This window comes from Cyclopterus lumpus, chromosome 19, assembly GCF_009769545.1.
Source record: "Cyclopterus lumpus isolate fCycLum1 chromosome 19, fCycLum1.pri, whole genome shotgun sequence".
Lineage (NCBI taxonomy): Eukaryota > Metazoa > Chordata > Actinopteri > Perciformes > Cyclopteridae > Cyclopterus > Cyclopterus lumpus.
The window spans coordinates 16,370,544-16,396,576 of record NC_046984.1 but is presented as its reverse complement, the minus strand read 5'-3'; the positions used below and the strand labels follow the sequence as shown (position 1 = coordinate 16,396,576).

Below are 26,033 nucleotides of genomic sequence, written 5' to 3'. Positions count from 1 at the left end.
TGGGCCTGTAGAAGATGTTCTGCACCGACAGCATGGACACGATGGTGAGCATCTCTTCGCTGCAGCCCAGGTGGACGGACATGATCAGCATCTTGCACAACATGGGCTCCAGAGGAAACTCGGCCATCTAGAACCAACGCGGACGGGGGAGGGGGATCAGACACGGATCGCATGCACGGCTCAAAAGAATCAAAAAAGGTCCTTCGCGCACAGATGAGACGAGTAAACGGTGCCTGCGGTGGACTTCCACGTTCTCCTCACCCTTCTGCCCAGCCGCGTGAGCAGGCCTTCGTCATCCAGGGAGCCCAGAGTGTAGAGCTGCTCCATGGCGATGATCAGAGTCTCCATGGGAGGAGAGTCCATGAAGTCGAAAGACAGCAGGTCGTTGATGCCCATCGCCTGCGTCGGAAAAAAAAGGAAAAAACACGTCGTCATACTTCACGGGGTCAAGGCGCTCGCTTTGCGTCGTGAAAACACACGGTTAAAAAAAAAAAAAGATGGAAGGTCAGTACATCACCTTCAGGGACAGCACCGTGCTGGCCAAGCTGGTCCTCTGGATCTCGGGCACGTTGGTGGTCAGCATCTCGTCCCTGTAGGCCCTCTCCGTGTAGAGCCTGTAACACTTCCCCGGGCCCGTTCGGCCGGCTCGACCGGCCCTCTGCTTGGCCTGGGCCTGAAAAAGGGGCGTTTAGGGAGGAGCCTTTAAGACGGCGTCTTGTTTGTGTCAGTAAAGCCGGATCTTATTATCTTATGAGCGTTCACGCTACCTGTGATATGGGCGTCACCACCAGCTGGTCGATGCCCGTCTTGGAATTGTACACGATCTGCTTCACGAAGCCGGGGTCCACCACGTAGTAGATGCCGTCGATGGTGAGCGACGTCTCGGCGATGTTGGTGGCGATGATGACCTGGAGGATCAGAAATGTATTTACCCGTAGAACCGTTTCAGGTCAAATTGAAAGCCACCTTTTTTTTTTTTTTTTTGGTATCCGGTGCAGTTCATCACCTTTCTGCTGCCCGGGGGCGCCGGGTCAAAGATCCTGGTCTGCATCTCGCTGGGCAGGGCGGAGTAAACCGGCAGGATGATCAGCTCGGGAACATCCGGCCCCAGGGACTTCATCCGGTCGTACAGGATCTCACAGGCCGTGTCGATCTCTTCCTGTCCCGTCAGAAACACCAGGACGTCACCTGCACCGACACAAAGGGGGGGGGGGGAACGTTTGGTCACATGATTTCTCCCCCGCCCCCCCTCCCCCCTCCACAGAGACGCATGTTGAGGTTCCTTATACACGGGCATACCCGGCGGCTCCATCAGGTGAATCTGCATGACCGTGATGAGGCCGGCGTCCAGGTAGTCCGTCTCGGGCTCTTTGCAGTAGAGCACCTCCACGGGGAAAGCTCTCCCCGGGATGGTGAAGATGGGCGCCTCGTAGAAATACTGGGAGAACTTCACGGCGTCCAGCGTGGCCGACGACACGATCAGCTTCATGTCTTTGCGCTTCTGTATCGTCTAAAAGAAAAAAGAAGGAAGTTACGCCGTGTGATAAAAAAAAAAATACAGCGTCGTTTGAATATTCTTCTTTTTTAAAAAAAACCTTCTTGAGAAGTCCGAAGAGCACGTCGGTGTGGATCGTCCTCTCGTGGGCCTCGTCGAGCATGATGAGGGAATACAGGCTCATGTCGGCGTCCAGCAGGCACTCCCTCTGCAGCATCCCGTGCGTCATGTACTTGATCACCGTCTCCGTGCTGGTGCAGTCCTCAAAGCGGATGGTGTATCCCACCTGAAGTTAAAAAAAAAAAGGATGTTACACGTTACAGGAAGGAGGGATGAAAGACGATTCTCTCTCTCTCTCTCTCTCTCTCTCTCCGGTCTGGAGGTCACTCGCCTCTTGACCCAGACGGCAGCCGTACTCCTCGGAGACTCTCTTGGCCACGGACATGGCGGCCACGCGGCGGGGCTGCGTGCAGCCGATCTTGCCCCTGGAGGTGTAGCCCGCCTCCGCCAGGTACTGGGTGATCTGCGTGGTCTTACCGGACCCGGTCTCTCCCACGACGATCAAGATCTGGTTGTCGTGGACGGCCTTGCGAAGAGAAATGGAAATGACGGTTTTCGTCTTAAATATATTTTTTTTATATCTCCACCACCGATGAAGAAAAGACCTTTTTGAAAATATAAAAGTACAGATTTTTTAAATATTATTATTAGATTTGCATTCTATGAATCATATCTTTATTTTTAAATCTTATTTAGTGTGTTTATTTATTAATTACTTTTTGAATTACCCAGTTTTTAAAGCTCATTCTGTGTCTATTTGCTTATTGTAAAGCAGAAAAGTGCATTATTTATTATAATAAATATATTATTTGTTCTTGTACGTTTCTAACATTTACCGTTAAGGGGAAACACGACAGGAGAAAAGGGTAAAAAAATTAAATGAATAGATATCACCATGAAACTTCCCCCCCCAGCCGAGCTACTTACATTAAAATTATTTTTTTTGTATGTTTAAATATGCAAAAGAGGCATTATCTTAAATTAACTTTGAGTGAAGTAAGGAGAAATCTAAAATATACATCTATATATCTCTACAAAGCAGTAGAGTAAACACCTCAATGTGTATTTTGGATGTTTCTTTCCCCCGAAAGTCGTAAAAATAAAAAAAAGGATGCAAAATCTCCCAAAATCTCAAACTTTGTGCTGACCGTACCTGCACCAGCTGTTCCTTGAGCTTGAAGATGGGCAGCATCTCCCTCTGCTGCAGGATGGAGAGCTCGGTCCTCTGGCCGTACGACACCTGGTTCCCCCCGAAGGCGTACCGCTTCCACGCCGGCAGGTCGGTGGGCATGGCGCCGAGGCCCCTCAGGTTGGCGGCGATCTGCCTCCCTTCGTCTGCACAGGAGAGGAAAACGGGACCGTTAGCTTCCGGCGTCTAGTTTTTTTTTAAATCGAGATGAACTGCGACGATAATCGAGGTTTGCGACCAGGACGGGAAGGAACCCGAGTCCCGGTGCATTAGGAGTCAGCGTGCCGGGCTGTAAACGCATGGGGAAGCTAGATAATCATCTCCAGCCGCGCCCACGGTAACAATGTCACAGTGTAATGGGGCCTGGCACAAGACCTCTTGACACGCGACACAGGGGGGTCCCTTACAGTCGGGCATCGGGTCGATCCAGTTCTTGTGGATCCCGGTGGGGATGGAGTCCATCTCGGCCGCGCGGGCCGTCTGCTTCAGCTCCCTCCTCTCCTTGGAGAGGGCGCTCTGCATCATGGCGGCTTGGGAGAGGGAGCCGTCTGGGTTCTGATGGGCAAAGTGAGAACAGCTGTAACAACACACACACAGGCTATCAAACACACACACACACACACGAGTCACCAAGTTCTTCCAGGTACCGACGGTACGACATTTGAACCTAATGCATCAATTTGGGCTAATGCCTAATGACATTATTTCAACCTCAGCTCCAATAATAAGTCTATAATAAACACAAACTTTCAAACCGTTACGCAGTACAAACATTTCCCCATTTAAAAACCCAAATTTGCGGCCATTATCAGAATAATTTGATGCATTCTAATACATCAGGATTTAAACTGAGAGACGTAGCTTCAGTATTCAATTCAGTTTATTTTATACAGCCCAATATCACAAATTAGGAATTCTATTTATATATATTTATTTATTATTTTATTTTATATAGCCCAATATCACAAATTACGAATTCTATTTAGATATATTTATTTATTATTTTATTTTATATAGCACAATATCACAAATTACAAATTCTATTTAGATATATTTATTTATTATATTATTTTATACAGCCCAATATCACAAATTACGAATTCTATTTAGATATATTTATTTATTATATTATTTTATACAGCCCATTATCACAAATTACAAATTCTATTTATATATATTTATTTATTATATTATTTCATACAGCCCATTATCACAAATTACGAATTCTATTTATATATATTTATTTATTATATTATTTTATATAGCCCAATATCACAAATTACGAATTCTATTTAGATATATTCATTTATTATATTTTATACAGCCCAATATCACAAATTACGAATTCTATTTATATATATTTATTTATTATATTATTTCATACAGCCCAATATCACAAATTCTATTTATATATATTTATTTATTATATTATTTCATACAGCCCAATATCACAAATTACGAATTCTATTTAGATATATTTATTTATTACATTATTTTATACAGCCCAATATCACACATTACGAATTCTATTTATATACATTTATTTATTACATTATTTTATACAGCCCAATATCACACATTACGAATTCTATTTAGATATATTTATTTATTATATTATTTCATACAGCCCAATATCACAAATTACGAATTTTATTACAATTTTTTTTATTACTATTTTCCACCATATTGAGACATCTTCTCATTTGCCCTATAAAAAGGTACAGAAAATCCATTTTAATGCAATGCATCAAAATCAAGGTTTTCTATAATGAGTCCCAGACTGTATTTAACTCAGTGGACAACATTCATATATTGTTCCACGCGTATTAAATACCTTCACGATCTTGACCGGGCTCATGTTGGTGCTGAACTTGGTCTGACCCCTCAGGAACGGCGGCTCCTCTTCGACCAGATCGATCTCCAGCTCTTGATCTGTGTGAACAAGAAGAGACGTCAGTCTGCAGCTTCCACGGAGCGCACACTACAGAAGAAGAAGAAGAAGAAGAAGAAGAAGAAGAAGAAGAAGAAGAAGAGCTTCACCTTCATCGTCATCTATCTTGGGGAGGATCCCCGTCTCCTCGTCGAACTCCGGGAACTCTTCTTTAGGGAGCACGTTGGCGGCGATCATCTAAACGGGACAGCGGGTTTTATTTCATTTATTTGTGTTCACTGTTCACACTTAGCCGGCGTGTCGGCTGGATGGATGAATACCTGGTTGATTTCCCATTTCTCGAGGTCGGTTATCTTGGCGAGCCGTTTGCGTTCCAGCGGGTTCTCCTCGACCTCCGCCATGCTGGCCTCCACGGGGCGGTCCGGGTTCCTCATGGCTTCCTCTCCGGTGTCCAGGTTCCTCCTCCGGTTGGGGTTCAGGTCCTCCCCCGTCTCCTGGTCCACATCCTGGCGACGTGTAAACCAGCGAGACCACTTATTATTATTATTATTTCGGATACGTGTGTTGTGCTTTTTAACCCGTCGTTGTCTAAAAAAGGACAACTACGATGCTTCGACCCACGACCGGCGAGTCCTTCAGTGTTCCTCTTGATTCCTGAAGGTGGGACGTACAAACCACCGTCTCCTCTGACCTTTTAATACGCGACTCACCTTCATGCTGAGGCTGGCCTTGGTCCCGGTGAAGGACAGCACTTTGACCTTCACCTTCTGGCCTTTGGTGACCACGTCGGCCACGTTGGCTATGCGGCCCTCTTTGCGTAGCTCGGAGATGTGCACCAGGCCCTCGAAGCGTTTCCTGCGGGTCAGCGTGGAGATGCAATCACTCGGAAGAACATGACAGGCTGACGCTGGAAAAAAATACCTAATCTGACTGCAACATGTCATGCGTGGCTGTAAAGACTCCACCCAGCTGACTGACCTGAGGCCCTCCAGCTGCACAAAGCAGCCAAACTGCATGAGGCTGCTGATTTTGCCGTTGTAGACGTCGCCCACGACGGGCTCTTCCGCCGGAGGCCGGTCCACAAGTCGATCACGCCAGCGGTCAGAGTCCCTCTCCTCCTTCTTGCTGTCGTTGTCGGTGTTGTTGGTGTTGTTGGCGTTGTTGTTGTTGGTGGTGTTGTTGGCTTCGTCTCTGCGAGGGCTCGGCGGGTGGTCGCTCCAGCGCGACACCCGTTTCCTTTTGCGCGCCGGGTTCGTGTCGCCGTCTCGATCTCTCGATCTGGAGCGACTTCGCCGGCGTCCGGTCGGTCCGTCTCGACTTCTGCAACTGTCCGGATTCCTGACGGCCCTGAGGAGCGAACGAGGGGAAGAACAAAAGAAAAAAAAGTTATAAAAGAGACTATAAAAATATAATCATAAAACTTGTTCATTTTCCAAAGTCACAGTCACACTTTTAGTGCAACGCTAACCCGTCATCAGAGCTCGTTCCACAGAAGTTTGGCATGAGCATCTCCAGCTCCTTCATGGCTGCTGCTGCCACCTGCGCGTCATCTTCTGGGTGGCACGGTGGAATCTGAAGGAGGGGGTTATTAATAATTAGTTACAGCTCCATAACTCCTGAAATATTATGTATTTTTTTCATGCAAGTTATATTTTCCTTTATAGAGAATACACATAAAAGTGTCTCACTCTCCACACGGGATCATCTGGTACACATAAAGCGGGGTACTTGTCTTTCAGTTTGTCCTTTCCACTTTTTGGCTTCACCTCCGACTGATGAGCTGTCACACGCAACAGAGAAGATATAGTTTAACAGAATACACATAGATGTAAAACACGAGGTATTAGTACATAAAACATACCACAGAGGTTCTGTACCTGTACTCGTGGATGCTGAGGGTCGCATAGTATGAATAAGTCGGAGTAGATTACCAATAAAGGTGTCCTGAAACCAGAAATGTGGATTTAATAATAACAATAATTATAATAATAATACTTCGAATTTATATAGCTTTTCTAGACACTGGATGGGGACAGAGGGGGGGGTGCAGCAGCTGAGAAGGCCCTGTCACCCCGGGTCCGGCGCTTGGTCCTGATGGTCTTCAGACTGTTTGCACCGGCTGATCTGAGGCACCGGGTTGGGGGTTCGGAGGGGGAGGAGGTCTGAAATGTAGGGAGGGGCCAGGTGGTTCAGGGCTTTGTATATTGGACAGGGAGGGCCAGAGGCGTGCAATGGGTAGGAAAGAGAGGGCGGGGTCTAGGAGGATACCGAGGTCGCCGTGAGGACCTGGGTGGATGGGGGTGACGACGGAGCCATCAATGTTGAGAGAGGAGGTCTGGGCTGAGCTGGGGAGGGAGTTAGAACCTTGGGAGGCTCTCAGGCAACCGGCTTCAGAGCATGGAGCCATGGAGCCATGGAGCCATGGAGCCATGGAGCCATGGAGCCATGGAGCCATGGAGCCATGGAGCCATGGAGCCATGGAGCATGGAGCATGGAGCATGGAGCATGGAGCATGGAGCATGGAGCATGGAGCATGGAGCATGGAGCATGGAGCAGGCTGGCTAGCGAGAGACTGACAGCTAGCTAGTTAGTTGTCCAGGAAGTAGACGGTAAAAAATAAATAATCCAAGACGAAGCGTTTGCAGAAGAATTAAAAAAAGAGAGAACAATCTCTATTGAACTTAACCACGCTGTTAAATAAAATAATAAATAAATAAAAATGAATGTTAAATTGTAAATAAGGTCGAATCAAACACGGTTCCAGGCGGAGCGGCGTTAGACTCGCCAGCGTCCCCGTTGCTATGGAAATGAATGAATAAACACGTAAATCGGGGGGTTTGGTTCGCAGCTCAATTACCGTAAAGTCGGCTCCATTGTCAAAAAGAGTCGCCTTGAAGCCCTCAAACGTCGGCTGCTTCTCGGCGAGATTGATGATGAATTCAGCTGTAAAAACATCAACCGGTGTTACGTTACTCACGCGCACGCCGACACAAACCCCCGTCGCGTGAGTGGATAAACAAGTGACGTCACGTTACCCAGATCCTTCTCGCTTAATCCCAGATGATTCTCCAGCTCCGTGCACACCTTCGACACCAGGGATAAATACTCCAGGCGTTGTATTTCCTCCGAAGCAGCCATTTCTCTCAGTTTGTTGTTGTTGTTTTCTGACCCGGAAGTGGATTTTCTCCTTCTTCCGGTTGAGCTACGAACGCACGTTGTTTGCCGCGCTGCTGCCCCCTGGCGGTCAACAGGCAGATGACAGTAATACAGGTTGAGTGGAACTAGTACATCCGACTAAGTACTGTGCAAAGTATTTGTATTTCCCCTATAATACTACAATATTATTCCACTCCACTGCATTTATTTGATTAATAATGTATTATGAAGCATTATTATGGATTTAGCTGGGTATCTTAGATTATATATATATATTTAATGCCCCACCTTTATTAGTGATGGTTAAACAAAAATACATCACTAATAATAATTTAGTCACATACAGATATTATTCTGAAACGGGCCGTTGTGAATACTTTTGAATGCATGACATTTTCCGGTAACAGAGTTGCTGTTATATTCTTTTTATTTATAGATTTTGAATGCAGGTACTGCTAGATCTTTTAAATAAAGTACATCTTCCACCACAACAACCCACAAGTTTTACATTTAAAAAAAAAAAAAAAAAAAAAAAGGTACTAAATAATCCAAACCGGGACTACATCTTTCTGTTTAGTGACTGATGCTTTGTATGCATTTAGCTGATAATAATCTGAATTTTACTGAAGTGATATATTTTATTTTATTCTTTTTGTGCAGCTTGGCCGAAGCCACGATTGATAACCTCCATTAATAATCTCAGTATCTACCTTTCCTTCCACTTAAAAGTACACAAGAAAAACAAAATGCAAGGCGTAAAAAAAAAAAATCATGTATTTAATGAGGACGCATCGTCAGAGAGCAACACACATTCTTCTTACACAGACGAGTGACAGATGTCTGAGCAATTGTACAAAATCTATCAAACACATATACGCCGTTCAATATTAATGATCCGACTACCGTTGACTAGTGAAGCATGAAGACTCCATCACAAACGGGTCTTATTCGGGCATAACATTATATGCCATTTGCAGTTTACAGAGTCAAAACAAATAGTCCACAGTCTCCCAGAAGATTTAACTTTTAAACTTCACCTGTGGACATTTTTTTATTAGTTTTGTTCCCGTATTAGTGCTATGAAAATATGAGCTCCACGTTCCCTAAAATAATGACACTAAAAATCCGACCTAGACAGATTAATGTCGGAGCTTCTGGGGGGGGGAAATGTACAACATCTTTTTTTTTAAAAAGTGAATGAGCCGGTACACGTCGACCCAGCCGACTCATCAATTAGTTTTTACGCATTCGTTGACGTCACGCGCGTCAGCGGCGCCGGAAGGCCCGGGAGATCCTCCAGGCGTTGGGCTCCTCGTAGCGGTTGTAGAGCGGCTCCAGGCGCTGCTGTTTCTTCTGCTTGCTGAGGCGCGTCGGGTCGGACACTTTGAAGAAGGCCGGCGAAAACTCCACCAGCCAGCGCGGGTCGATGGTGGTCACCTCCCGCATGTACTCCTTGGTGGTCAGCACCAGCTCGTGGTACACGACCCTGCGGGATGAGGGAGGCAAGGACGTTCACGCGGGCCGTTTCACATTTAGAAATCATGGAGAAAAAGACGACATTTATTGTTGGCGTTGCCGTACCACTCGGGCTGCCGGTTGAACAGGGCGCTGGAGGGGTGGATGTACACCACCTGCTGGTCTATCAGGGTGCGGTAGCCCTCTTGAGGATCCTTCTTGGCTGCGTTCCTGAAGAAGCCGCTGCAGATGGCTTTCTGGACCCGTACGGTCGCTTTGCCACAAGACACCACGTCCAGCTTGTGTCTGAAGAGAAAGAGAGCATGTTGGGAGGTTCATGAGAAGCAAGGCGGATATTAAAATCATTCCTTATGGAGTTGGTGAAAATCATACCGGTCCATGATACCCAGCATCTGCTTGCGGATGTCCTGGGCTCTGCGCAGGGAGCGGGCCTGGATGAAGTTCTCATAACACCAGGGGTTGGAGAACTTGTTGTTCTTCCACGAGTTGTAGACCGCCAGCAGGGTCAGGTGGTCGCCCTCCGGCTGGTGAAACTTTGCCTTCTTCTGGTCCGCCAAGGCCTGCTTGTCCTTTAACGCAACAACAAAAAAAAAAGATAAAGTTAGAAGGAAAGGAAACATTTTTTTATTTTTATATAATAAATTAAGGCTCCGTGATTGGATCTTTACTCAAATAACACTTTATTTAAATATTAATGAACAAAACTTGAGGAAGTATTTAAGTCAATATGTTATTTTATGATAAACTGAGCAGTTTGAAAAAAAATAAAAATGATTTATATTATTTATTTATTTATATATATATATATATATATATATATATATATATTTTTTTTTTTTATTAAAAGAAATTAGATATAACTTTTTTTTTTAAATATATATAACTTTTAAAAATATTACTACATTTTATATTTTGATCATAATACATTTTGACCTTGGTTTTCAAGTAGAAAACAGACCAGAAATAAATGCAGTAAGTCATAATAAATAAAAACCTTGGGCCTGTAGAAGACGTTCTGCACCGACAGCATGGACACGATGGTGAGCATCTCTTCGCTGCAGCCCAGGTGGACGGACATGATCAGCATCTTGCACAACATGGGCTCCAGAGGAAACTCGGCCATCTAGAAGGGAACGTGAAGGGCATTATAGAAACCACAAAGTGCTGTAGATGTATTCTCTACCACACAGTAAGAGCGCTCCTCACCCTTCTGCCCAGCCGCGTGAGCAGGCCTTCGTCATCCAGAGCGCCCAGAGTGTAGAGCTGCTCCATGGCCGTGATCAGAGTCTCCATGGGAGGAGCGTCCATGAAGTCGAAAGACAGCAGGTCGTTGATGCCCATCGCCTGGTGGAGGACACAAAAAACGGGACGAGTAAGACGATAACTTCAAGACATTATTTCTCTTGCGTTGTATACTTCTGCAACTATTTGAGTCTTTGCAGCACATTGCAGTGTCAAGTTAAGAGAAAGGTTGAAGCATGAAGCCTTTTACGCTCCTCTCTGGTGCCCGAATAATTAATTAATTAATAAATAAATAAATAATATATATATATATATAAATAAATAAATAAAAATATATATATAAATAAATAAATAAATTTAAAAAAAATATATATATATATAAAAATGTTTAAAAAAAAATATATATATATATAAAATAAATACAAATATATAAATATATACCCGCTCCAATCCTTTGCTGAATTTCTACCTGGTGCTAATCCTAAACACACACGCACATGTGTAAGACGAGCGTTGATACCTTCAGGGACAGCACCGTGCTGGCCAAGTTGGTCCTCTGGATCTCGGGCACGTTGGTGGTCAGCATCTCGTCCCTGTAGGCCCTCTCCGTGTAGAGCCTGTACGTCTTCCCGGGGCCCGTTCGGCCGGCTCGACCGGCCCTCTGCTTGGCCTGGGCCTGAAATAAATAAAAAAAACATATATATATATATAGATTTCATTAGAATAAAATTCAGTAATCGCTAAAAATATTAGGAAACATTGGCGTTTTCTCTCTGCTGCGATATCAAGTAGATGTATAAATATATATACGGCACCTGTGAGATGGGAGTCACCACCAGCTGGTCAATGCCCGTCTTTGAGTTGTACACCTTTTGCTTGACAAAGCCGGGATCCACAACGTAATAGATTCCATCGATGGTCAGAGACGTCTCGGCGATGTTTGTGGCGATGACCACCTGAAAAATAAATAGTATTAAAAAGGGTCACAAAAATAAACTGGATCTTGTCTCGTTTTATTTTACCACATTGTTTCAGACTGACACCTATTATTACTAGAATAATAATAGGTGTCAGTTGAAGATCCAATGAGACATTACTATTTACTGAATATTATATATATATATATATATATATATAGATATATATATATATATATATATATATTTTTTTTTTTTTTAAAGACTATTTATACAAGAAAGATAAGATAAAAAATGTTTTACTATTATGCATCAATAAACCGGCGACCAAATATAACTGTACCTTTTGTGTGTTTATAATGATATATATAATATTTGGCATAATGCAAACACAGTTTTTTCTCATTTTGAGGAATTTAAAATGCGGAAAAGTGTTGTAGTTTAATAATAGGAAAGGCATGCTGCCTCTATGTTGGAAAGATCACTATTAAAACACGGGCACCTTTCTGCTGCCCGGGGGCGCCGGGTCAAAGATCCTGGTCTGCATCTCGCTGGGCAGGGCGGAGTAAACCGGCAGGATGATCAGCTCGGGAACATCCGGCCCCAGGGACTTCATCCGGTCGTACAGGATCTCACAGGCCGTGTCGATCTCTTCCTGTCCTGTCAGAAACACCAGGACGTCACCTGCACCGACACAAAGGGGGGGGGGAACGTTTGATTCAGACCGACGCTCGGGTCAACTCAGGGGGGGAAGGACACCGTTTTACATCCAACCTACCCGGAGGCTCGGTCAGGTGAATCTGCATGACCGTGATGAGGCTGGCGTCCAGGTAGTCCGTCTCGGGCTCTTTGGTGTAGAGCACCTCCACCGGATAGGTTCTCCCCGGGATGGTGAAGATGGGCGCCTCGTAGAAATACTGGGAGAACTTCACGGCGTCCAGCGTGGCCGACGTTACGATCAGCTTCATGTCCGTGCGCTTCTGCACAGTCTGAGACGGCCCCCCAAAAAAAGAAGAAGAAAAAACGTCTCTTCTGCACGTCTCTCACAAGCCGGACAACTTAACGCAGAAGAAGCTCCGCCCACTCACCTTCTTGAGCAGACCGAAGAGCACGTCGGTGTGGATCGTCCTCTCGTGAGCTTCGTCCAACATGATGATGGCGTACTGGCCCAGTTCAGAGTCGATCAGACACTCTCTCAGCAGCATGCCGTCCGTCATGTACTTGATCACCGTCTCGGGGCTGGTGCAGTCCTCAAAACGGATGGTGTAACCCACCTACAGCAACAAAAACAAATATATATATTTATATCGGCCATCTTGAGATTTACCAAAGCCGTTAAACATTTTCGATGGATCACTCGCCTCTTGACCCAGACAGCAGCCGTACTCCTCGGAGACTCTCTTGGCCACGGACATGGCGGCCACGCGGCGGGGCTGCGTGCAGCCGATCTTGCCCCTGGTGGTGTAGCCCGCCTCCGCCAGGTACTGGGTGATCTGCGTGGTCTTACCGGAACCCGTCTCTCCAATCACAATCAGGATCTGGTTGTCGTGAACGGCCTGCGACGGATTGAACCACAGCGAACGTTACAAATTGGCACGTGGGCGGCAGCCATTCCCCCCCCCCCCCCGTTTGCATTATATCTCGGTTTTAAAAAGTATTAAAAGTAATGATACTACAGGCGTGGCATCGGTACTGTGTGTTTCCCTTCAGCCACACTTCTGTATGGGCTGTTTGTACTTTGGGCAGATGTTTCCATTCAACATGACACACCTGAATGAGCTGCTCCTTCAGCTTGTAGATGGGCAGGCTCTCCCTCTGCTCCAGGATGGAGAGCTGGGTCTTCTTTCCGTAGGAGGCCTTGTTGCCTCCGAAAGCATGCTTCTTCCACTCGGGGATGTCGTTGGGCATCATGCCAATGCCCCTCATGTTAGCCGCAATCTGCCGACCATCAACTGTAAAAAAAGAGGAGTAAGAAGTGCGCTCGATGAAGAAAAAAAAATCGTATCGCATCCGATCTGCGTGGAGGAAACAGTCCGGGCCCCCGGTGACCGGGACGCGACACTGAACCGTGGCGACGCTATTCCATCCGGCCAGATCTGGGGCTGCAGGAAGCTAGATAACCATCTCCAGTGCCGGCAGGCCTGAGGGATGCTGCCTGCCATCACGGAGCAGGTATGACTCACTGTGCTTTTGATTTAAGACTTTATTCACAACTGGATTGTGCAAAAAGCAAAGATAAAACTATATGCATGTATATATATCTTACTAAAACCTAAAAGGGAGAGGGTAAGATAATCAATATGCACATTTCAAGCTGGCAGATGGTTCTGTGGCTACGCAGGGATTTGATGAATCACGTCTAATGGATTTCTTACCGTCTGGCAGCGGGTCGACCCAGTGTTTATTCAGCCCCATGGGGATGGAGTCCATCTCCGCCTCTCGTGCGGCCTGCTTCAGCTCTCGCCTCTCTTTCGCCAGAGCGCTCTGCATCATGGCGGCTTGAGACAGAGAGCCATCTGGATTCTATGGCCGGAGGGGAGAAAACGGGGACCGCGTCACTCAAAAGCGCTACAAGACGCCACTGTATGTTTGGAGACCACGAAAATGTACGTTGGAACAGCTCCGTTGGATATACAAATGATCTCCAGACAAGAACTCTATTCTAATAATCTTTCGACTAAATATTTCCCAGAATCACGAGCTGACGTGATCTGTAGTCTCCCCCTCTGTGTATTGAGAAAGATGTACCTTGACAATCTTGACCGGGCTCATGTCCATGCTTTGTTTGGTGTGCCCCCTCAGGAACGGGGGTTCCTCTTCTACCAGCTCGATTTCCAGATCTTCATCTGAATGGCAGAGAACACGATCAAATGAGTTCAACTCCCCCCCCCCCCCCAAGAAAAGTATTTTATATTGCAAAGAAAGACCTTAAAAAGAGGCTGTGCAGAAAACCATTGTTAGCTAAGCAGCAGCTGAGGCTTCTTACCCTCTTCATCGTCAACTTTAGGAAGGATCCCCGTCTCGTCGTCGAAGTCGGGGAACTCTTCTTTGGACAAGACGTTGGCAGCGATCATCTGAGGGCAGACGGAGAGTGTTAAAAGAAATGTGAATAGAAGTTCAGTGGCGTCATCAAAGCAGCTTCCATGTGAAAGACCCACCTGTTTGATTTCCCACTTCTCGGGGTCAGAGATCTTGGTGAGCCTCTTGCGCTCCAGGGTGTCGTCCTGCTCCAGCTCGGGGGGCTGGCCCAGGTTCATGTTGCTGGGCCGGTCGGGGTTCCTCATGGTGATCTCGTCCCCGTCTGGGCCTACGTTCCTCCTCCTGTTGGGGTTCAGGTCCTCTCCAGTCTCCTGGTCCACATCCTGGCAAAGAGAGGAGGAAAAATGGTATTACACAACATACTCTCCAAATACCTCTTGAGAAAGTCACTTAAAATCACTTATTCACTAAATGATAATGACTCACTTAAACTGTTATCTGCTCGGTTATATAAGGGAATAGGAGATTCAATTTTTAAAAAGCGCAAACACAATCTAGAAATCAGTTAAGCACTAATGCTGCAATCAAGAGAGAAATCTCCACAATCAATGTTTCCCCACTTCAGACTAACGTTCTCACCTTCATACTGAGGCTGGTCTTGGAGCCGGTGAACGAGAGCACCTTGATCTTCACTCGTTGGCCTTTGCTGACGACGTCGGCGACGTTGGCCACGCGTCCTTCTCGACGCAGCTCGGAAATGTGAACCAACCCCTCCCATCGTTTCCTACGAACAGAGAACACGCCGTGGTTTACTTCAAATAACAGACTGAAGGCGTGCAGCACATCCCTGGTGACGGATGCTCCCCGCGTGCACCACCACACGTCGTAGGAAAGCATCAGCAATTCAATTCTACAGTTAGTCAGTAACCAGGATTTAAGTCAATGTTGTATTAACGGCGCTTGTGAATGAATACTAGGGCTGTACTGAATGTCTTTCATTTCATGAGGTTTTCAAATGAAGCCGTGTCATCATATTTTATGACATCACCTTAAAAAATGGTTGTGTTTTTTTGTGTTTTTGGCTATATAAAATGTAATTTACGGTGCTGTTAGGTTGCCCCGTTAATACGAGTGTTCAATCCTTTTGTGTGCAGCAAGTTTTTAAATGGCAAAACTCCCAAAAATATGAAGTCTTTCTAAAAAAATATGTTGGGAATTTATCTTTTTGGGGATTTTGACTATAGACTTTGTAACGAGTCAGAAACAAATCATACGCAGCCATCCAATAGACAAGAGAAACAGATACATTTGGTCCAGTCCTACTTAATACTGACCTTAATCCCTCCAGCTGAACAAAGCATCCAAACTGCATGATGCTGGTGATTTTGCCGTTGTAAATGTCGCCAACGGACGGTTCTTCCGGCGGCGGGCGGTCCACGTGTTTGTCCTTCCAGCGATCAGAGTCTTTGTCTTGTTCTTGGTCTTTTTTGGGACTTGGCGAGCGCTCAGACCAGCGGGAAGATTTGTCTCTTCTTTTGCTGCGCTCTCTGTCGCCATCTCTGTGCCGATCCTGATCTCTGGACGGAGACCTGGAGCGGTGGCGTTTGTTCCGGTCTCGGTCTCCGTTTCGGTCTCGATCTCGGTCTCTGCTTCGGTCTCCGTCTCGGCCTCGATCCCCGTCTCTGTTTCGGTCTCCGTCTCCTCTGTTTCGGTCTCGATCTCTGTTTCGGTCTCCGTCTCTGTGTCGGTCTCTTTCTCTGCTTCGGTCTCTTTCTCTGCTTCTGCTGCGACTTCGGCTGTGGCGTCGGCTCTTTTCTGACCTGCTAGAACAAGTATGCAAAGTACATAAAAGTAAACATCAGCTACAGTTGAATTCATTCGATGAACTTAAATTGTAGATATGCATATTTGCTGGTTGTCATTTTTATCCTATATTCAACAAAGTGACCGGCGTTAGTCGTCTGACCTGCTCTTAATGCTTTTAGCGTCCGTCCCGCTGACACTGGGCAGAAACATCTCCAGCTCTTTCATGGCATCAGCTGCTATCTTCACATCATCTTCATCTTCATCTAGTAGCTTCTGAGAAAGTTAGTCAAACAAAACAATTAGCCCCACAGAAGCACACTACTTTTTACAGATCTATTAAATTCACTTCTGGCATTATTATAGGCACCTTAGCCATACAAAGAGTATCTACGGTGGTTCATTATTGTGTTATAAATAGAGTTCATAGCCCTTTGGCCCAACAGATCACGAATCGTGCGTTGCATTATGGGTAATAAACAGATACCACGTACCTTCGGAGGAGGCTCGTCCGCTCTACACAGTGCAGGAAACAACTCCTTCATCTTGTCCTTCTCCGTCTTCGGCTTGACCACAGCCTCGGAGGCTGAAAATGAACAGTTGATTGTTAAATGTAGTTTGGATTATTCCCATGGGAGAAATGTATTTAATATATGTGTATATGGCACAGCACAAGGGAACCACAGACATGTAGCGGTTACACAGTACCTATATAGACACAATACTAGTAAATAATACACAATAATCTTCAACAGAGCTATCTTATTATATGTTGTGATTTTATTCAGAGTCAACTTGTTTAACTACAGTATATTAATACTTTGGAAGCTCTGTCGTCACAGTAACTTACCTTTAATCGTGGAGGACATGGACGGAGGTCGCATAGTCTGAATGAGCCTGAGCAGATTACCGACGAGAGAATCCTACAATGAACACAACAGTTCAGAAACCCCCGATTAGTTAAGGTTAGAGTTAGCTAGCTAGTTTACCCGTTGACTGTGTTGGCTTTAGCCGGCTCAATGTGACGTTGAACTTACTGTGAATTCGGCTCCATTTTTAAGCAGCAGTTCTTTGAATCCATCGAAGCTCGGTTGTTTCTCAGCGAGGTCGATGACAAACTCAGCTGCGACACAATTAGACAACAACATCAACAACAAAAAAGACACTCGAAGCTACTATAGACCAGCTCGTGCTAGCTTAGTTAACGTTAAAAAAAGCGTTGAGAACTCCCGTAAAGCTGAGACGTAATGTTACTACAAGCCGACAGTTTACGTTACACTACGGGGTAAAAACAAAACGGTCAGTTTAACATAAAACACTGTAGCTAGCTAACAACAGTTTGCTAACCTAACCACTTAGCACACGCTAGCTAACAACAGCTAGCTAACCTAACGTGCACTACTTAGCACAAGCTAGCTAGCTAACAACAGCTAGTTAGCTAACCTAACGTTAACTACTTAGCACAGGCTAGCTAGCTAGCTATCCGGGATTCTTCTTCTTCTTCGCCACAAAACCACTCACCTAAATCTTTGTCACTTATTCCAAGATGGTTGTCAAGCTCCGTGCAGACCTTCGACACCAAAGACAGATATTCGAGCTGCGATAGCTCGTCGACTCCACCGTCTGCCATTTCTTTTTTTTTTTTTTCTTTCCTCGAGCCGTGTTTTTGTTTCAGCGAAGGAAGACACGCGCAGACATTATCCAACGTGGGCGACTTTCGGTTACGTCTTTTTACGTAAAGTACGTAAGAACTGACGTTGCCAGTCGTGCCGATACTTGCCGCACGATGGCGCTAAAATCCCTAATAATAAACGTAAAAATCTGACTACAAGCAATTTGACTTGGTGAAAGTTGCATAACAATGATGAATAATAATAAAAAACAATAAAATATAAAAGAGACATTATTTAAAGATAAATATGGTAAACAAAAAAACCTATTACAGTACTCTGAAACAAGTATGTTTTATAAAATAAAAACGACAAGTTGTATTTTAATAAAATAAATTGTTCTGGGGGTGTAAGAGCCAGTCAGTGGGGGGGGGGGGGGGACACACTTGTGTCCAGGGGGGTGAGAGCGGTCTGCAAAACATGTTTTTTGCTCGCTTCGGGGAGACGATATCTGTCTCCACATGGTGGGATGTTTACTGCAAAATATCAATTTGTCATATCGGTTCTGGCAGCAGAGTGTAAACATCTGTATTTAATAAAAAGGGATCCATCAAATGCGGTATACTGCAGTTTAACAAAAAAAAGTGAAATAAAGATATATTAGTTATGATGTACTTTATTGTCCTTTTGGGGGGGATTTGTCTTGAGCTGCCAGTTGCTGCATTACACTTGCCAGCAACGTCATCAAGCACGTAAAATAACATCGATCACACACACACAAATATGCGTGAATTGATATATGTATGTTCTTCTCTCTGTTATGGTTCTGGTCCTTGTCTTATGAATAGTTTATGGATTGTGTAAATGTATGATGCACATTTCAACAGATTCAGGCAAAGATATGATAGCGTGCAGCGTCTCATGAGAACACACACACGACTCATTAAGTGGGTTATGTTTTATGATATGTCGGCCTACAACAAATCCAGCGTTGGCCCTGGGGATGCATAGCGAGAGCTGCATTATGTCTAAATAATTACTCACAGTGCAATGAAGAATTTACTAACACTGATGGGTTTAGGATATTTCAGACATGTTGCTCCTTCCATTTTGCTCATATGGGACATAAGGCGACCTCGCTACAGGACCATGAGCGCGTGGACTTGAGCTGATTTTCATTGTTTTGGATCATTTGAGTGACGTGGAAGTGAAACATCTCAATGCTACTTGCACACAGGGATGTTCTGGACACTGTAAATGTATATTCTAGACTTCTAGACACTGTAAATGGATATTCTAGACGCTGTAAATGTGTATTCTAGACACTGTAAATGTATATTCTAGACTTCTAGACGCTGTAAATGTATATTCTAGACTTCTAGACACTGTAAATGTATATTCTAGACACTGTAAATGTGTATTCTAGACACTGTAAATGTGTATTCTAGACATTGTAAATGTATATTCTAGACTTCTAGACACTGTAAATGTATATTCTAGACTCTGTAAATGTGTATTCTAGACACTGTAAATGTATATTCAACATACACAAAACAAGGTCCATGAAGAAAGGCTTTACCCCCCCACCCTCCAGCTGGCCCGGCCTGCACAGAAACCCTGACCTCCACCTCATCCAACCCCCTTGCACCCCCGATTAATCCAGACTTAATCCAGACTTTACTAATCGTCACCAGAAGCACTCAAGGCCGCGCTGTGTTACGATCAATCGTTCACATCTGGGTTCAATTTGAGGGAGTCTGCGTACTGTGTATCAAATGATTACTCACGAGACACCAAAAACAAAAAAAAACCAGAATTATTAAGACATATGAACTCGACGCGGCGCGGTTGATAGCGGTTAATTTGCACCCGCGCATTTGAACACTCAGCTAACAGGCTTCCACCGCGTCTTTTATCTCTCGTTTCCATCTTGGCCCGGCACGCAGAGCGTCACTGTCGTGATTTATGGGTTTTGCACTCACGAACAGCATTTTGAATCAAACGTGAGACTCTGGTGTGTGGTGTTTATGTTGGGAGGAGACGCCGGTATGCAGGGTATACACGGGAGACGTCCTTCCTCCCCTCGTCCTGGGATGACCTCCTCCCAGCACATCCTCGACTCCACGACCGTATGGACCGGTACGACACTCCGGGGTCCTTTTCATATGTAATCCCCCGTTCCCCAGCCATAAACATAGACCACTGCTTGATTCCTGATCTAGAAAACCTATGTTATCATTTTGAGAAGGAGTCGACCTATGAGATGATGTCTGCATGCAGCCTCGTTAGTCACGCCAGATAAACTCTGAACCTCTGTAATCTTTTGGTTCATTATTTTTCGCTTCACATCGCCACTCCTGCATTTTTTAAAAGCTTACGTTCGACGTCTCTCTGAGTGAACTCGGGCAGTAATGGATTCTTCCAGGTCGCTTTTCCTTTAGAAGCCCCAAGGGATCTTTTTCCACCCGTTGCATTTTTCATTTCAAGTATTCCCCCCCCCCCCCCCCCCCCCCCCCTGTGTTCTGTTAAAAAAATAAAATAAAAATAAATACAACCTTGAATTTGTTCAGCTGTTCAACGTTTGGGGTAACGACGACTATAATTCATGATCTGTCGGCGGCCAAGATTCATTAAAAAAAATATATATATATATATGTATATATAGCATATATTTATGCGTCCTCATTCAAGATCACGTGGATGCAATATGAACATTATGGTGTGCTTTGTGTACAACATGACGATGATCCGTAACTCAAAACCTACCCATTAGATACCTTTAACCCCTGTTGCTACGGCGATAAATCCAGCTTTTAAAGTGCCTTTCCCCTTCTGCTTCTAGACTTTATGCTAAACTAATATAATCCCTGGCAGAAGCTCCATATATATATATAATATATATATATATATAATATATATAATTTTAATGTATGGGCACACACGGGAGGGGGAGGGGCGGAGTGGGCTTCACACTTACGTAAGAGGCCTCCCCCGATGGAGAGCACGCGCTACACATGTGCAGAGCCAACGCTCGATGTTCGGTGGCGGGCGACGGGAACAAAAGAGAGAGAGAGAGAGAGAGAGGGGGGGATGAAGACGAGGGGAGGAAGAACAGAGCTCCTGTTGGAGAGGATCCAAGTAGGATTTCTTTAGAAGCAGGGGAGCGTTGTACGAGAAGAAGTGAAAGAGACGGAGGAGGGGGGGGGGGGGGGGGGGGTGTATTAGTAGGCCGTCCTGTCTCCCTCGGGGCCCCCAGTACTTGGATTTGCATTCCTGGTAAAGACACAAGAAGAAGGAGAAGAAGAAGGAGAAGAAGAAGAAGAAGAAGAAGGAGAAGGAGGAGGAGAAGAAAGAAGGAGAAGAAGAAGAAGAAGAAGAAGAAGAAGAAAGGAGGAGAAAGGAGGAGAAGAAGAAGAAGAAGAAGGAGAAGAAGAAGGCGAAGGAGGAGGAGATGAAAGAAGGAGAAGAAGAAGAAAGGAGGAGAAGACAGAAGAAGAAGAAGAAAGGAGGAGAAGAAAGAAGAAGAAGAAAGAAGAAGAAGAAGAAGAAAGTAGGAGAAGAAAGAAGAAGAGGAAGAAGAAAGGAGGAGAAGAAAGAAGAAGAGGAAGAAGAAAGGAGGAGAAGAAGAAGAAGAAGAAGAAGAAGAAGAAGAAGAAGAAGAAGAAGAAGAAGGCTGCAGGCCGACATGCATGGACCACGTTGGCTCAGTGCACTGTGTGTGTATGTGTGTGTGTGTGTCTGTGTGTGTGTGTGTGTGTGCGTGTGTGTGTCTGTGTGTGTGTGTGTGTGTCTGTGTGTGTGTGTGTGTGTGTGTGTGTGTCTGCAAGCACACACTGACATTGACAGCTGGCTGCAATGTTCTGCTGCTGCTGAGTGGAAAATTCCTGCCATGACGGAGCATGAAGTGTGTGAGAGAGAGAGAGAGCGAGCGCGGGGGGGGGGGGGGGGGCGCATGACACACACATGAGCAGGAGGGAGGGAGGGGGGGGGGGGGGGGGGGGGGCTGGGCTGTGGTCCAAACCAGCGAGCGAAGGCGATTGGTTGGTGGAAAGCTGCCTCCGTGAGATCACAGCCCCCACAACAGCTTCAACCCACATGGAGGACTTCACGTGAGGAGAGATCCACTCGGCCCACATGGAGGACTTCACGTGAGGAGAGATCCACTCGGCCCACATGGAGGACTTCACGTGAAGAGAGATCCACTCGGCCCACATGGAGGACTTCACGTGAGGAGAGATCCACTCGGCCCACATGGAGGACTTCGCGTGAGGAGAGATCCACTCGGCCCACATGGAGGACTTCACGTGAGGAGAGATCCACTCGGCCCACATGGAGGACTTCACGTGAAGAGAGATCCACTCGGCCCACATGGAGGACTTCACGTGAGGAGAGATCCACTCGGCCCACATGGAGGACTTCACGTGAGGAGAGATCCACTCGGCCCACATGGAGGACTTCACGTGAAGAGAGATCCACTCGGCCCACATGGAGGACTTCACGTGAGGAGAGATCCACTCGGCCCACATGGAGGACTTCACGTGAGGAGAGATCCACTCGGCCCACATGGAGGACTTCACGTGAGGAGAGACCCACTCGGCCCACATGGAGGACTTCACGTGAGGAGAGACCCACTCGGCCCACATGGAGGACTTCACGTGAGGAGAGATCCACTCGGCCCACATGGAGGACTTCACGTGAAGAGAGATCCACTCGGCCCACATGGAGGACTTCACGTGAAGAGAGATCCACTCGGCCCACATGGAGGACTTCACGTGAGGAGAGATCCACTCGGCCCACATGGAGGACTTCACGTGAGGAGAGATCCACTCGGCCCACATGGAGGACTTCACGTGAGGAGAGATCCACTCGGCCCACATGGAGGACTTCACGTGAGGAGAGATCCACTCGGCCCACATGGAGGACTTCACGTGAGGAGAGATCCACTCGGCCCACATGGAGGACTTCACGTGAAGAGAGATCCACTCGGCCCACATGGAGGACTTCACGTGAGGAGAGATCCACTCGGCCCACATGGAGGACTTCACGTGAGGAGAGATCCACTCGGCCCACATGGAGGACTTCACGTGAAGAGAGATCCACTCGGCCCACATGGAGGACTTCACGTGAGGAGAGATCCACTCGGCCCACATGGAGGACTTCACGTGAAGAGAGATCCACTCGGCCCACATGGAGGACTTCGCGTGAGGAGAGATCCACTCGGCCCACATGGAGGACTTCACGTGAGGAGAGACCCACTCGGCCCACATGGAGGACTTCACGTGAGGAGAGATCCACTCGGCCCACATGGAGGACTTCACGTGAGGAGAGATCCACTCGGCCCACATGGAGGACTTCACGTGAAGAGAGATCCACTCGGCCCACATGGAGGACTTCACGTGAGGAGAGATCCACTCGGCCCACATGGAGGACTTCACGTGAAGAGAGATCCACTCGGCCCACATGGAGGACTTCACGTGAAGAGAGATCCACTCGGCCCACATGGAGGACTTCACGTGAGGAGAGATCCACTCGGCCCACATGGAGGACTTCACGTGAGGAGAGATCCACTCGGCCCACATGGAGGACTTCACGTGAGGAGAGATCCACTCGGCCCACATGGAGGACTTCACGTGAGGAGAGATCCACTCGGCCCACATGGAGGACTTCACGTGAGGAGAGATCCACTCGGCCCACATGGAGGACTTCACGTGAAGAGAGATCCACTCGGCCCACAGTGGAGGACTTCACGTGAGGAGAGATCCACTCGGCCCACATGGAGGACTTCACGTGAGGAGAGATCCACTCGGCCCACATGGAGGACTTCACGTGAGGAGAGATCCACTCGGCCCACATGGAGGACTTCACGTGAAGAGAGATCCACTCGGCCCACATGGAGGACTTCACGTGAGGAGAGATCCACTCGGCCCACATGGAGGACTTCACGTGAAGAGAGATCCACTCGGCCCACATGGAGGACTTCACGTGGGCCGAGTGGATCTCTCCTCACCTGAAGTCCTCCACGTGGTGAGAGACTCTGCAGCTCATTGGTTTTTGACCACTTTACTGGTTTGATTCACTCAGCAGCTTTCGTCACAACAACAACAACAACAACAACAACAACAACAGCAACACGCGATAAGACCACCGTATGTTTCATCTCTCCTGAAAATAATGGTCAAGTTATGACGGTGGAGACCAAAAGTGGAGCTAAAAGGAGAGTAACCCTGTCTCATAACGCAGACAGCGTTTGGTTATTGTTATTGTGTCAACAGTGTGTTTACATCGGGTTCCACTGCCCCCAAGAGGACAGAACTATATATATCTATATATATCTATATATATATATATATATATATATATCTATATATTTATATATATAGATATCTAGATCTATATCTATATCAATATATATATAGTTATATAGATAGATATCTATGTAACTATATATAGATATATATAACCATATATATAGATACAGTTATATCTATATATATCTATATATATATATAACTATCTATATAGTTATATAGATAGTTATATATCTATATCTAGATATATCTATATATATTTATCTAGATATCAATATATATATATAGTTATATATATATAGATATCTATCTATGTATCTATGTATACTGTCGATATACAGTATATACATGTATATATATATACACACACATTATTTATTGTTCTACAGATTTGGGTCAGTAGAATACTTCCTCTTTGTTTACAGTAGTACATAAAAATATAGATTTTTACGTACTACTGTAAACAAAGTAGTACATCGAAACTACAAAGTAACATAACACCCAGTCTGGTGTCAACCATCCAGGACCCGCCTTGTTTGTGACGGGTTAACTCTCTCAACCATGAATCCCACTTCTCGCGGTGCGTTCAATGCCTCGCGAGGTGTTTGTGGAGAGGAGCGTTCCTCCATCTTTACCTGCGCGGGTTCGAGGCGTCTCAGGGGATCAGCTGACAGCGTTTACACGGCTTGATAATCCAAATTGCCCCCAACTCGCAGCAAAATCACGGACTCCTGACATGAGGACTTACAAGGTAAAAATGCAATAATGCGGATTTATTTTTCACCCCCCCTCAGCATGTCAGTGGATTTATATATTTATATTATATTTGGGGGCTTAGCGTGCAGGCCTTCTTCTCCCCGTCTGTGACCACGAATCCCTCCGGGTTGCAGGAACCGTGGACCAGCTGCCTCTCAGGCCTGATTTGATCCGTCAATCAGTCCGACGGGCCGATGAACTGAGCAGCGCGGCGACACTGATCCGACCCGACAGGCCGCGGTCGCCCCTCGCTCCTCCTCCGTCTTCACGGCCTTTTCGACTGTAAAGAACATCGTTGTCGTCGTTGTTTGTTTTTGTTTTTTCTCTCCTCCAGATTCTGCAAACACCAAGTGGAGGCGCTCGCATACAGAGCTGTCCTCAATCTCACTGGGATTAAGTGCTCATCTTGGATTATGCCAGGGGGGGGGGGAGGGGCGTCTATTATTAGGACTGAGTGAGGTGCTGCGTCTTCTATGTGGACCACAGCATCCGTTCAGTCACGGAGCGTTTACACACATACTGAAAAGGTGCAAAGTGAAGCCACCGGCTCCAAATAAATAAGGGTCAGCACTTCACCTCTAATGACTGGATGAGCTATTCAAATTAAAAAAATTAAAAAGAGAACCGCTAAGAGAGCAAGAACACGCAAAGTTCAACCAAACTGCCGAAACTCTGAGTGAAACTATCGCTGTTGTCTTATAGTCTTCATGGCCTTTAGTTTACTTCCACTAGTTTACTTTACACTAGTTTACTTTACAACAGCCACTAGTTTACTTTACAATAGTTTATTTTACAATAGTTTACTTCCACTAGTTTACTTTACACTAGTTTACTTTAAAACAGTTTACTTTACACTAGTTTACTTTACAACAGCCACTAGTTTACTTTACAATAGTTTATTTTACAATAGTTTACTTCCACTAGTTTACTTTACACTAGTTTACTTTAAAACAGTTTACTTCCACTAGTTTACTTTACAACAGCCACTAGTTTACTTTACAATAGTTTATTTTACAATAGTTTACTTCAACTAGTTTACTTTACACTAGTTTATACTAGTTTACTTCCACTAGTTTACTTTACAACAGCCACTAGTTTACTTTACAATAGTTTATTTTACAATAGTTTACTTCCACTAGTTTACTTCAACT

General features: G+C 45.7%; 2 protein-coding genes across 3 annotated transcripts in view; both read right to left on the bottom strand.

Moving 5' to 3' along the window:
• LOC117749135 (ATP-dependent RNA helicase DHX8-like) overlaps positions 1 to 7,810 on the bottom strand; it is a 9,654-nt gene extending 1,844 nt beyond the window's left edge. Inside the window, exons 1-20 of the mRNA XM_034559356.1 lie at positions 7,671 to 7,810; positions 7,493 to 7,578; positions 6,513 to 6,579; positions 6,324 to 6,415; positions 6,104 to 6,207; positions 5,614 to 5,982; positions 5,346 to 5,490; positions 4,956 to 5,141; positions 4,785 to 4,872; positions 4,579 to 4,676; positions 3,152 to 3,299; positions 2,709 to 2,890; positions 1,887 to 2,081; positions 1,596 to 1,781; positions 1,300 to 1,510; positions 1,007 to 1,188; positions 768 to 908; positions 518 to 673; positions 262 to 399; positions 6 to 127 (exon numbers count right to left, since the gene is read on the bottom strand). Coding sequence (XP_034415247.1) covers positions 6 to 127; positions 262 to 399; positions 518 to 673; positions 768 to 908; positions 1,007 to 1,188; positions 1,300 to 1,510; positions 1,596 to 1,781; positions 1,887 to 2,081; positions 2,709 to 2,890; positions 3,152 to 3,299; positions 4,579 to 4,676; positions 4,785 to 4,872; positions 4,956 to 5,141; positions 5,346 to 5,490; positions 5,614 to 5,982; positions 6,104 to 6,207; positions 6,324 to 6,415; positions 6,513 to 6,579; positions 7,493 to 7,578; positions 7,671 to 7,773 — 2,999 coding nt within the window. The 5' untranslated portion in view covers positions 7,774 to 7,810. The remainder of the gene's footprint in view (positions 1 to 5; positions 128 to 261; positions 400 to 517; positions 674 to 767; positions 909 to 1,006; positions 1,189 to 1,299; positions 1,511 to 1,595; positions 1,782 to 1,886; positions 2,082 to 2,708; positions 2,891 to 3,151; positions 3,300 to 4,578; positions 4,677 to 4,784; positions 4,873 to 4,955; positions 5,142 to 5,345; positions 5,491 to 5,613; positions 5,983 to 6,103; positions 6,208 to 6,323; positions 6,416 to 6,512; positions 6,580 to 7,492; positions 7,579 to 7,670) is intronic.
• A 737-nt stretch (positions 7,811 to 8,547) lies between these two features.
• LOC117748936 (ATP-dependent RNA helicase DHX8) lies at positions 8,548 to 17,939 on the bottom strand. Of its 2 annotated transcripts, none has more exons than XM_034559088.1 (23): positions 17,730 to 17,939; positions 17,246 to 17,331; positions 17,059 to 17,131; positions 16,703 to 16,794; positions 16,372 to 16,484; positions 15,740 to 16,225; positions 15,045 to 15,189; positions 14,585 to 14,788; positions 14,413 to 14,500; positions 14,175 to 14,272; positions 13,802 to 13,949; positions 13,197 to 13,378; positions 12,788 to 12,982; positions 12,515 to 12,700; positions 12,205 to 12,415; positions 11,929 to 12,110; positions 11,325 to 11,465; positions 11,030 to 11,185; positions 10,474 to 10,611; positions 10,262 to 10,390; positions 9,640 to 9,836; positions 9,373 to 9,552; positions 8,548 to 9,277 (listed from the first exon to the last, which is right to left on the bottom strand). In XM_034559088.1, exons 1-23 carry the CDS (start codon positions 17,836 to 17,838, stop codon positions 9,058 to 9,060), a joined length of 3,759 nt encoding a protein of 1,252 aa, XP_034414979.1. In that variant the 5' UTR covers positions 17,839 to 17,939; the 3' UTR covers positions 8,548 to 9,057. The 2 variants fall into 2 exon arrangements, with proteins under 2 accessions (XP_034414979.1, XP_034414978.1); XM_034559087.1 differs by having other exon boundaries at positions 15,740 to 16,228; positions 17,730 to 17,923.
• Positions 17,940 to 26,033: the final 8,094 nt, after the last annotated feature.

Bases quoted from the DNA above. Each gene is read 5' to 3' on its own strand.
- LOC117748936 (XM_034559087.1), bottom strand. From the start codon at position 17,838: ATGGCAGACGGTGGAGTCGACGAGCTATCGCAGCTCGAATATCTGTCT. The intron at 14,501-14,584 runs GTGGGTCTTTCA...GTCTGCCCTCAG, and splicing joins AGAAGTGGGAAATCAAACAG to ATGATCGCTGCCAACGTCTT. The intron at 11,186-11,324 runs GTGCCGTATATA...TATTTATTTCAG, and splicing joins TGGTGACTCCCATCTCACAG to GCCCAGGCCAAGCAGAGGGC.